This window comes from Phlebotomus argentipes, unplaced genomic scaffold (genome assembly GCF_947086385.1).
Source record: "Phlebotomus argentipes unplaced genomic scaffold, Phlebotomus argentipes genome assembly scaffold_18, whole genome shotgun sequence".
NCBI classification, from domain to species: Eukaryota; Metazoa; Arthropoda; class Insecta; order Diptera; family Psychodidae; genus Phlebotomus; species Phlebotomus argentipes.
The window spans coordinates 17,646,704-17,659,618 of record NW_026776177.1 but is presented as its reverse complement, the minus strand read 5'-3'; the positions used below and the strand labels follow the sequence as shown (position 1 = coordinate 17,659,618).

The window sequence follows — 12,915 nt, the reverse complement described above, 5'->3', positions numbered from 1 at the left end:
GGCAGATTTTTTTTTGTAAAGTCACAAGAGAATTAAAAAATCAGTGGTGCATGTGATAAAAATAGAAGAATGCGTGATATTGCACACGCTGGGGAAGTTAATTGGATTTTTGGCCTTAATTATGAGGCGAATTTGCAAATTGGCGCTCGCGGGTTAAGAGCTCGTGGGGATTTAGTATAGTGGTAGATTATATATTGTAAATTTGTGTTTATCATAGAGCAATTTTTGTGTGAACTCCAATCAGAATCACCACACAAACAAATAGTATCACAGCGAAATAAGAACAATCTTCCAGTGCTTGATGAGCACGGGTTTGAATGGAAAAAAAGGAGGCAAAAGACCCTCTTGCAAATGTCGAGCTCAAGACAAGTTGTGGATGCGATGTCGCTAATGTTAACAGGCAGCCGTAAAAAGATATGGATTAATCATAAAAATGTGCCATGCACAATGTTCCTTTTTGCAAAAAAATGTCTTCACACAAATTGTTATTTATGTAAAAGAGGCATCAAGGTAAAAGAACAAAAAAAGTAGCTTGACTTTATATGTAGCGTAGCTGTGTTTCTCTAGTGGTTAAATATCTTTAGCAAATATTTTTCATTTAGAAAATTGTCTTTCTCTCTCGCCTTTCTTTCTCTCGCCATTCGCATGTTGTCACTTTATGCTTTCCGCGGAGATTTTTCTCCTTCCACAATTACTAATTTATACTTTTACTCCCTGTTCGAGTGACTGATTAGTTTATTTCGTTTACTAGTAGATTTGTTTCATAAATAGCGTGACAAGAGCTCTCATCGCGAGAGTGGAAAACATATTTTGTTGAAGAAAGATGAGACAATCATATTTTATTTCACTCCATTCTCTCTCATTTTTGGTCAATATTTAATTTGGCAACTGTTTTTTCTTCAAGAGTATGCCTTTTCCCCCTTTTTTACGTAATTACTTTTTCATTCTCATTCACCTTGATTATGTTGTTTTATATCATCATTCCAGTGTATCGTATATAAAGTCTCTTTTTTGAGTATTTCCTTCCTTGTTTTTCGTTTATGATAAACCACCATCATACACCTTGGTGAGTGGGTCGCTAATTTATTGCCAACTTCTTATCAAGCAGCCGCTATCCTTTATATATATACGGAAAAGAAAGAAGACAACCCCAGTTAAATAATCCCATTTTTCTCCACATAATCTCCGAATGAGAATACTACCTTTTATCCATATATTGTTCTTTCGAGAATGCTTTCCAGATAAATTTCGATGGATATGAACAGAGAGATGTTTAAAATATGATTGTGAGTGACTTCTTTCCACAGCACTTTCTCAATTTTCTATATATATAAAGGGGGGATGGGCTCACTACAACCCCAATTAATTGTAGAAATTATTCGATTGCAGCATACAACATGGTAGCTTGTAGGGTGACGGATGCCCAATACGGAAAACGAAGATCAGGCTCCAGTGGCCCTAGTCAAGTGCCTTTGAGAAAGTGAGTATCCTCCTTTGTTGGGTGTTCGAGTGTATTCATAAAACTAACCACCTTTCAGTAGCATTATGTGCTGTGTCTCGTCAATGTACAGTTTAAGTGTAAAACTAATCTTAAGTGATGAAATTGGATGTTCGAGAGCTTTTCTCAGGCATTTCTCTCTTGTTTGATAACGTATAGAATGCAGAATGCAGAAAAGGGGTTTTGTGATTGTCTGCAATTCATCGTCATCATCATTTGTCTTCATGATTTTATATCTCATTTAGTAAAGTTCTACGTACTATTTCTGTGCAGTGACTATGTGACGAGCTGAAGTCTTCAGGGACGAGCAAAGGAACTCTCAACACGTTAAGGAGATCTACAATTACTATTTTAACAGGGGATTTGTTTATATTTTTCACATTTTATATATTTTGGGCATTGATAAAACCTATAATTGAATTGTCAGAGGGTAACAAATTGCTCTTTTTTTCTTCTTCTCAATTCACCGGAAAAACAGTCCGTCAATGCATAATCCACGAATTAATTCTCAATTATATTTCATCTCCTGAAATCGCGTTTTAACGACCTTTTCAATCAAATTCACTGGCGGTGCATCAGAAATGACCGATACGTGGCTTTTTGCTGCTCTTCATGCTCGAGAGATGTCCGTCGAATTATGATGATCAGGATAACAAATGATGATGATGTTGCTGACGTAATTACTGAACAGCGTTTATTTATTCCCAAAGTGAATTATTAAAAGTGCCATGCATGATGGAGCTTTGCAGGTACGTTTTTCGGGCAATCCGTGCGGAAAACAAATAAATTGTTAGTAAATTCAATTTTAATACATTAAATTCTGATAACGCATCTCGCTAAAATGCTCGTGAAGTATTTATACTGTGTCGACAGCACTTGCTGTTAAAGGGGATGGTTTTTTTTATTATTCCCACTCACTACAAGTCGTAAATGAATCAATATGTGTGTATGTGCGCCCCGGAAAAGCTCTCACTCTGAACATGAAAAAAAATGAATAAGAAAATTTCAACACTATTTGTGAAGCAACCTTTTCAAAAACATGTATTTTTTCTCATTATTCTCTCACCAATGCTCACGCTATGGATCATATATAATTGTTTTTGCTATCGTGCAAAATAATACCGTTCGCGTGAATCGAAAATGAAAAAAATATGCGAAACACACCGTTTCCATAAAATCAGGATAAAAGGTGAACAATTTTTTCCAGACACTCAAATTTTGTGTTTTGCATGGTTGAAGTGTTCCATGTTTTATTGTTTCTTTGACTCGACGTGCTTTTTTCAGCTCGTCATTTCACGTTATATTGTTTGAAAAAAACCCGCACCCTTGCGCGATGGGGGCGAAAACTCCTCCTTGGCGCCTCCGCTGAACATGTGGTCAGCGGCGTGAGGCACAAAAGGCTGGGATTACGGGGGAAGGGCGTGCGCCAGTGGAGCTGATTTTTCCAAGTGGATAGCCAAATGAATAGTACGTGAGGTCGAGGGGGAGAAAAAATGCCCCGGCAGAAGGCCCATGAATCATCCCTGGGCTGCCGAATGGGGTGAGGATGAAGCCCTGATTGTGCGAATAAGTGTTGGCGCGTGAAATGACCAATGCGGAAGGATGAAATGTGGACCAAAAGGTGTTGTCTTTTGTACGGTCACAGAATGCCAAAGTAATTTACTCCCTCTTTTGCCCTCACTTCTAATTACACGCACCGAAGGTGTGATTTTAGGTGGAATTTTCGCCCCGATTGGAATCACTCGATTTTGCAGTGAATTTTTAAATATTAAATTAAAATACGAAATACATTGAAATTCTGCATACGATTTTAATTACGTTGTAATTGCACTCAAAAATTGTGTGAAATTTAATCAACGAGTCGGAAAAAATGAAACCGAATTCGACAAGCTTCTCTAATTTCGTGCATTAATTTAAAAAGTTATTTGTTTAAAATATTTCACCTGAATTTACAATTTCAAAGTTATCAGGTGTCATTTGCATTGTTAATAGCAAAGAGTAATTTGCAACTCACAATTTAATAAGCAACTATAAATGCTTTGTTGATAAATCAATAATCGAATTGAATTTGGGGGTGTTCGAGCGGGCGAAACCTGAAGATTTTATCACACATTCAATCTCCTCTAATTTATTATGGGAAATGCAAATGATTCATAAAGAAATGAACTAAAATTTGTATCCAACGTAATCTTTAAAAAGTTCTCCCTCTTGATTGAAATTGTCTTTAAAACTTCCCTTTTTAGCTGTTTAAATTCGGTCCTGCGACCCTCTCGAGATGCTAAAATGAAAATTCCTGGAGAGCACAAAAGGGCAAGTGAAAAAAAGAGATCCACCCCAAGGGAACTGACCCACTTCCCCATTCATACCTTCCCTAAACATATTGTGGGACCGTGATTAATTTGCTATTTTTCTGAATTTACGCCGCTGCGTTCTTTATTATTTTAATGACTTCATCAACCCTCCTGATGAGGCTCTTTTCGCGTCGTTCCCTATCACTTTGTCCACTTTTGTCCGGACTAACTGTGCCTCATGGTGCTTTTCTCCTCTGTTTTGCCATGCGTAGAATAATGGAATAATTTTCCATACCGAAGTTATTGTGGTGTGTGAGACAAATTGCATCGCATTTCTCAGTTTGGGGAGAGACAGAGTGAGTGTAGGAAAAACCCTTTTTGACTTTAAGCTGAAGCACAAAGAAATGCACACTGAAATTGTGCATTGCCGGAAAAGAGCTCAAAAAATGGATGAAATTCTTTTTCACTTGTCCAAAGCGCCCGAAGCTTCTGTCCACCTGAAAACGCCTCACACTCCCCGTTCTTCGCGGTCCTAACTTTTTCCCTTTGGCCATCGCAAGGCAGAGAAGATGGGCCAAGATGGGCGCAATACTCGAGCGGGGGGGTAAAAATGAAAGTGAGACAATGTTTTGTAAGTAGAAGCTTTCAGGAGGGGCTTGTGTGCAGCAAAGTTTTTTAATTAAAAAAGTTCCTGGGCTGAATTGTTCGTCTGCTTTTCACACGGTGAGCGCGTTAATTTATAAGTATGGGAATGGGAAAATGATTCTGTCTCGGACTCCGGTTATGGCGATTTAATTGGGAAAATTGCTAAAGTGTCGTTAAAAATACGGGTGAAAAAAGAACGGAAGTGTGTGTATCCCTATGGAGAAAATTGCAGCATTCTCTCCAGCTTTTCTCCCATCCGTAGAATTAGCTCAAGTGTCCACCTTGCTTATTGCATTGTGTCGCCTCTGGCAGCAATTGACGTAAAAGGAAAGTTTCAAGTCACTGATATTGAGCCGTTAAATTGTTGTGAAAAGTTTTCAACAACAAATATCCCACTTCGGTGCGGGAGTTTTTTTTTAATGACAAAATGACATTTTACAAAAAACCTGCAATTTATCCTTTTTTCCCTATTTGTCTTTACCGCATGCACGTTTCATTTATAGAAATAATTTATAAGCCAATCAAATTTTTTAATAAATACACGCTTAATATGATATCAATGGTGCGTAATTATAAAGTGCAATGCGTGCAAATGAATCTACATATTTGACTGAAAAATTAATTTCCATCGGCATTAAAAATGAGTTGCAAAAAGTGAAATAACTCTCTTAAAACAGCGGGAAAAAAAACGGCATTTACATTTATAATTGAGATTAAAATTTTTATTACCCAATTCAAAATGAAACTTTAATTAGACTTTTAAGTAGCCTTTTTTATCGTTTTTTTTTCTCTTTATTATTAATATAGTTGTGCAATTGGACTTGAAATCTAAGCGCAGTTTATTGTTTTCTAATAATTTCTCTCTTTGCGCTTCTTTCAACGCGACGCAGATTTAGAGAAGGCAGAATACCAGGCTTAAAGGCTGTGGCCGCTGTTTTGAATTGGGTCTGGCCACGCGATCGCTGCACCAACTGCAACTCAATTTACACCCTCTCGCTGTCTGACATCGAGGAGCGCAACAGCTTGCGGCAAATCCACCGGGCGCCGGATGGACGCTTCGTGCTGGCCGACGACGCTCTGGAGGCCGACGAGGGCATCGATGTGGTGGATGCGGGTCAACAGAGCGACGGAGGAGCTTCTCAGTGCAGCAGCAGTGACGACGGAGGCTTCTTGCCGCGTCGAAGTCGTGGGAGGGCGTCCTGGCGAAGACCTCTGGTGATCTCGCCCAGTCAACTGAGCTCAGATGGATCCGGACACAGTCGGTACGGATCGCTGCTTGGCCGTGCTGCACCTCTTCTCATGCCGGCCACGCGAGCGCCTCTGCACCAAAATCTGCACATCAGCACGATCAGTGGAGCAGGGACACTTCCATACACACCAGCATCGCGTCTCTCACGCTTCCAGGCCAGTTCGCCGGCCACATCAAGCACGGCCGGCGGCTTGGTGTCACCCTGGTCGCCGCTGTACTTCAGTGATCTCAGTTCTGTTCGACAGTCGAGTGCCGAGAGATCTCTCCCTGCTCCCATGGGCTCTCTGAGATACCTCCAGGACCGCCACTTCCACGAGTTGCCGGCACTGAGGACGATTCACGAGGAGACGCAGAGGATGGCTCGTGGATTCGTGCCCGTTGGTCCTCCGTCGCCTCACTGGCGAGGCTTCCACTATTTGCCACAGACGCACCAGGGCTATCGTCCCTCCCGGGGACGCTTCCTGCCGCGTCAGTGGCGCGCCCGCAGCGCCCCAGACCTCGCGTCGCCTCTCAGCTACCGCACGATGGGCGTGGAGGCATCGCCAGAGAGTCGCAGCAGTTCCAGTGGCTTCGGCAGCAAGAACACCTCCACGCAGCACAACCAGAGCTCCCAGTCCAGTGGTGGCGACTGGCGCTTCTTGCCACCTTATCGGCCCCCTCCGCCGCCCCCGACAGCCCTCGGCTACACGCGCCCCCTGCGAAGGCCTCCCACCCCGCCCACGTACTCCATGAGCCACTGGCTCGATCTCGTGGCCAGGCTCAACAGCGCCTCCGAGCAGGCCAATCTCAGCAAGGCCGTGGACGTGGGCAGCGTGGACGGTCACTATGAGTTCGATCCGTCCACGCCCACGCCCACCGCCTCGACGCCCACGGGGCCGCCGGCTCCGCACCTGCTGCAGCTAGAGCCCTTCTCCCTGGCCAGCGCCCTGCCGCCAGCCGCACCGGGGCCCAGTGGCAGGAAAAGGGTGTCCCGCTATGACAACATCGAGGCCCGCGTGCAGGCCATGAAGGAGGAGTTCTACGCCTATCGACAACGCCAGGCTCTGCGCAGGGCCGGCGTGGAGCTTGAGAGCGCCTGCTGATGGATCTCTGTCCCATTTCGCGCATTGTCGCCTGTCCGCCAAAGGCAACTTCTTCACCTCTTCTGAGTAGACTTTTAACAGCCCTTCAAATCTACACGTTGAAACTTGGAATCGCACAGTTTGTGGTGCAATAGAAGGCCTAATTAAATTGTGCGAATAATTGCGTGGAACGCAGAGAGTAAGACTATTTAGGCTGGCCACGAACTGTTGAATAGTTGAATTACCACCGCTTTGTGTTCGGTTTGCCTCACAAATTCTCACATTTCCGGGCAATTTTCTCCTAAGCCCATCTTTTTCTTCGCTGTCACGCGTCTCTCTTCTTGCGCTACTCTTGCCAATGAATGTGTTCAAAGAGGCGAACAATGCAAATGGAATGGGAGAGAGATTCTCGCCGCAATGTGTGAGAGAGAGAGAGAGAAGTGTTGAACATCTTGAGGTAGAAATTGAAGTAAAAACTGTAAGGACATTCTAGGCATCTACAGACTGAATACTAAGTAATAGTGTGTTGCATTTAATAATTTATTTTTCTAATATTTGTAGCAATTGTGACTGATTTTTTCCAACTCTAATTTTAGTGTTTCTAATTATTAAAGAAATTCTCACACGCTCACGTAGTCGATGATTTGCGTTGAAACTTGATGACGACAGAGAGAATCGTAATATTAATTTCCTGTATTGTTAGCAGCACGAACATAACTGAAAATCTCTCTCTAAATTTTCATAAAGACTCTCCCTCTGCCCCACTGTAATATAGTTATATATATATAGTAGGTAAAATATTGCGAGAGGAGGTGCGAAACAGAGAGAGAGAGAGAAAGCATTCGCGGATTGAGAACAACATAAAACCCATAAGGATTCATTATATAACATAGCGAGTAAAGTGAAACTTTTAAATGTAATTTACGGAAGTAATATTTACAATACATTTTAGGAATTATAAATGAGCAAACAAATTCTAATTAATAACATGAGAAGACAAAAAATGTGCGCGTGGATCAACGATTATAAAGTGTAGAGGGAGATGAAGTAATATTATAAATTATTGAAATAACTTATATAACTCATAGTCATAAATAATATTGTAATTGAAGGTTAAATTTAACATTACAATGTTTCATTTGTATTGAGGTGGTCAAATGGCGAGAGAAAGAGAGAGAGAGAGATAGAGAAGAAAACGTTGACGCGACTTCACTGAACAAATATTTAATTACTAAATACATAAATTAACTAGTGTGATAATGTATTTACGGTGGAAATTTGCTGATGAGAATCGGGATTGACTCTGAGGAGAAATCGATATGATGGAGTGCGTGTGAGTGGCGAAGAAAACGAAGATATAAAAAAATATAGCGTGTAGAATTTTTGCATTTATAAAGGCAGAACAGAAGGTGAGAAAACAATTCATCAGATAGCATAACATATATAGAGGTAATTTTTAACTAAAACCCGAAGGAAAGTCTCACATAGAAAAAAAGACATATTCAGAGGAAGGGATGACGTGAAAAATGTTCTAAATCTCACCATAAGATAGAAAACCAATTGTCACTGTGAAAATTCTATCGTCTCTCGAACTCCTTTAATCCTGAGACAAGAGAAAAAAAAAGTGTAACACGAAGATGAGTGGGAAGATTACTCAGTTTTCCACGTCTCTTTGTCATCCCTCTTTTCACATATTTTCTGGAGAAGAAGAGAAGAAAAAAACAATCCACTCTCGATGGAATTTGCAAATCCATTTCACGTGATTTTCCCATTTTTTGTATCACACTTTGCAATATTTGAATGCAAATGAAGACTCTAAATTTCATCTCTCTGTAAACTCTCTTTGAAAAAGGTTTCTCATTGAAAAGTGTATAAAGGAAATTTACTTAAAAAGAAATCATATTATTTATATTTAATCAAGAAACTAAGAGAGAGAAAAATCGTAGTTAATATGTTTAAAGTGAAATGAAGAAGATGAAAAGTAGAGGGAAAGAAATTCACTCTGAAAAAAAATTGAATGAGAATCACGAATAAATATGTTAAGATCAAATACTAAGAACTGTATATGTCTAAATTTAAAGCATAACTAAACAGGAAGGAATTCATCATGCATATATAATGTTTCCATATTCCATTTTCTCCTCAGACACTTTTTTATCACACATTCGAATAGCCGTATAAATATGGTAGAATTTTCGTACATTCCGTTTTTTTTTCTCACACGATAGAAAAGGTCTAAATTCGTAATGCAAACTCGAAAAATTGTGTTTTCATACTGCGAAAATCGTCTGATCGAAAGACTTCAGTTTGCGCCACCTCAGCTCAAAGAAAAAAAAAACTCGTTGCGAATATAAAATTAATTAATTAACTTAGATAAAAATTTGTACAGTGAAATGAGAAAATATTAAAAAAAAATAATGGCAAATACTGAGAAAAGTAATTGAAACATCATCATAATATCATATTTCTCTTTTTCACTCGCTAAAGGAAGAAGAAAAAAAAAACAACAAACAAACATAAAAACCAACAAGTAATTATTGAAGAAAGATTGAATATTAATGAAAAAATAACATAGAATAAATATTAATTTTACGTAGAGATTGTCAAATTGAGTTTCTGGCGGATGATAAAAGGAAATCGATTAAAACTAATTAATAAAATGAATGAAAAAATAATAATTCTAACGCTTTATCGATCGCTCACCGTGACGATCGACAGTTCTATACAATTTCACACCAACAAAAAAAATGAAGCACATTATTAACAAACGAATATAAAAAAATGAGAAAAATATGATGAAAAAAGCACTTGAATAACTAAAGTAAAAAATAGGCATTAACAATTATAAATATTTAATAAACAAGATGGAAAACTATGCGAAAACATCTTTAGATATTTAGAAAAAAAAAGATAAAAGAAAATGTGAGTGACAGAATGTGACTAATTTGTAGGCATCTAAAGTTTTCGTTTATTCTTCACTTTTTCCACTTTGATATTATCGAAAACTATCAACTTTGAGTACAAATTTTATCAATTGATTTCATTTTTGTTTCTTACAAAAGTCGTAAGGCAATTACTTATATTTATATTTCTTTATCTGAAGTACAACATATTTTTATTTATAATTTATAAACTATTTTAGATCGCGCAGAGTGAGAAGAAGTATGGAAAAAAACTAATATCATGATTATTTGAGTGTGAATGTAAATAAATACCACGTGAATAATTCTTCAAAGTAAAGTGAGAAAAGGAAAGAAAAACCAGAAAATAGTTAATAGAAAGAGTCTTTTAATATATATACAAATACAAAAAAGGAGATGATAAAAGTTTAAAAAAAAACATGAAAAATACAACAAAACGTTTCAATAAGTTTTTCAAAACATGAAAAAAGAGAAAACATTCTTTCGCACAAGACTTGCACGTCATTTAAACAAGAAAAGAGATAATTAATCAATGAAATCAAATAAGAGAATTGTCTTAGGTATTTACTGTATAGTTTTAAAGTGATGGAACGGTCGGAGAGTGGTTGGTGAATCTCATGGAATTGCTCAGCAATTTTTGTGGTATTCAATGGGATTTAATGTGGTGAGCAAATGTGAACAGAAATCACCGTAGATCAATTTCTGATGCGTTTAGAATGCGAAGATACGAAGATTGATGAAACAAAGCGAAAATTCTAAAGATAGACGAACAAACTTAATCCTGTGCAGCATCCCCAGAAAAAGCGCCCCAAAATCATTACCCCCAATTTCCGCCTCAATTAATTTCCCAACCGCATTTGGCACGAGAGGGCAAAACAGATTGGTTTTTAGTGCAAATAATCACACTCACAGTCACTGTAAAACTTCTGCATATATTGACAGACAAGATATGAATATTTAGTAATTTTTAATAAGACAAATTATTAACAGGACACAGTTTGAGATGATCGGTGAGCATATATATATACATATATATTAAAGAAAAAAAAAGATATTTCACAAAATGAGGGTAACAAATTGATATATTCAGTTCTGTTTTAGTTTTGAAATCCTTTCATTTGCATTTCATTCGGAGAGTAAAAAAAAAAGAAAACAATTGATATGCGGAGAGTGAGAAAAGTCAACATGTAAGAGCAGAAGAGGAGAGTGAAAGGAAGGAAAATAGCGCGAAGAGGAAGCAAATGATGAATTAGATGAATTAGTTTTTTAGTTAATAAGTGTTGAAAAATATAGATGACAGTTGTTACTGTGTAACTGCGCTGTATAAAGCATCAAATCCGAGAAAAAGAAAATGAATTCCAAAAAAAAAGTGAGAGAAAAAATACAATAATGTTGCCAGAATAATTGGAATGTTGCCGGAGTTTTCACTTTACGACTGCGGGACATCCCTGAAATTTATTCATAGCCTGTGCGCGCAACCCTTTCGACTCACCGCCGTCGACTCATCAATCATTCAGGCGGCTGAAAAATAGTCGATTGCCCGAGAGGTGGGGTGGAAAAGGAGGCCCATTCACTCGGAAAATGCTACCTACACACACATTTCAGCGTCGGTTCAGGTGATGACTCCCGGGCACTGATATTTTGAACTCCAGCGCCACCGCCGAGGGGCGGAGGAGAGCCTCCAATTAATTTGGATCTTGGCAAAATTTATTTCCCTCGCACGGCGTCTGGGGATGAAGGGTTGCTGCCGCGAGAGTGTGGGAAGGGCGTCACAGATCTGCACCATCAATCAGGGCAGGGAGACGCAGGTAAGTGGAGTATTTTCAATTGCCTGAGCAGTACTTTAACTTTTCAATTGAGATTATGATGCCTCAGAGTGATGCATATTTACAGTAAAGAGCTTTTACCACAAGCAATTTCGAAGCGTGCTGCGACTCCCAATGAATATATTTCCTACGCTTTCCGACAATAGTTGGGCATAAATCTTAGTGAATAATTCTAAATTTGGAGTAAAATCAGTGAATTTATATGAAAGATTATTCGAATTATTAATTTAAAAATAGAAAATAATTAGAATTGCTCAATATTATCAATTTAATTATATCATGGAGATTAAAGGGCGATTTCAATGCTCAAACATCAAATCGCCCCGCTGAAGAGTGACGATTTTGACTTTTGCTGGTTTTCGAGGCACCCGTCGAAATGGACGTGCTCTTAAATCAACGTCCAGTCCATGATATTGATGATTCCGTAAATTCTTTTCTGTGTGTGAAGAGCTCTCCTCTTCAATTACCGGCTTTTACTATTTTTTCCCCTCAATGGACCGAATCATTTCTGATTGAATGAAGAGCTCTCCAGTGACGACAAATCGAATGTGGGTGGAGTGTGTCTATTGAGCGTGATGCAGAGAGAGTGAGAGAGTGCAGGATTTGCCTCATTGGCGCCCTCCTCACCCGCAACATCTCGGCATTGTCCATTCTTTCACCTCCACACCATCGCCCATCGCCTTCAATGGCCATCAATTTGCAATTCACTCGTCACATAATTAATCTCCCTCGCCTGCATTCGCAAGTGCGATGAATAATGAATGAGGGAGAGTCCCCGGGTGGAGTGCGTGGAGTCGTCTGGGCGGCACATCTTGCAAATATATCCAAATATCCATTTCAATCTCATTATTCAGCTGATGAGTTGCGTCTCTATTCATGAATTCACTCGTCTCAAGTGCACTCAATTGCTGTGCTAATTGATCTCGGTCGTCTGTTAATGAGTGATTCACGTTGACACTGTCCCAACTGCTCATTCCCAACCAGACCTGCTTCGGGTATTATGAGAAAATACGCAGGGAAAGTGATGCGAAAAGGGTGGCAAAGTGGACTGAAAAGTCTCTTAAGACCTCTCTTAAGGAAGTGTCTTCGCTAAAGAGACTCTCAATAATTATTCAAATATTTGAAGCACTTCAAGCATCGACTTAATTTGCATCCTCGAACTGTATTACTTCTCCGCCCCTTAATTCTGTGCATACATTTTCCACGAGTGCGTGAAAAACTTCACAAAGTGCAAGTCTCTCAGGCCAGTAAACATTACAGCATTCTCAATGGGAAAATTTATGCACGAGAGAGAAGCTGTGTGTGGAAACTCCGCACACCCGCCACTGCTCGATATGCCAACAATTTAATCAAGGAGTAATTGCGATCATCTCGCGAGAGTGGCTATAAACGTCCATTCATTCTCATTCACCGTCCAGTTGCGA

At 39.2% G+C, this 12,915-nt stretch overlaps 1 protein-coding gene across 9 annotated transcripts in view; it reads left to right on the top strand.

Annotated features, from left to right (window-relative positions):
* Positions 1 to 10,818, top strand: part of LOC132260944 (protein turtle) — a 46,290-nt gene extending 35,472 nt beyond the window's left edge. For 7 of the 9 annotated variants that reach the window (XM_059759368.1, XM_059759369.1, XM_059759371.1 and 4 more), the window contains 2 exons: positions 1,390 to 1,480; positions 5,325 to 10,818. In XM_059759368.1, coding sequence (XP_059615351.1) covers positions 1,390 to 1,480; positions 5,325 to 6,765 — 1,532 coding nt within the window. In that variant the 3' untranslated portion in view covers positions 6,766 to 10,818. Of the gene's footprint in view, positions 1 to 1,372; positions 1,481 to 1,771; positions 1,937 to 5,324 lie in introns of those variants that run through there. The other 2 variants (XR_009468387.1, XM_059759374.1) reach the window with 2 other exon arrangements.
* Positions 10,819 to 12,915: the final 2,097 nt, after the last annotated feature.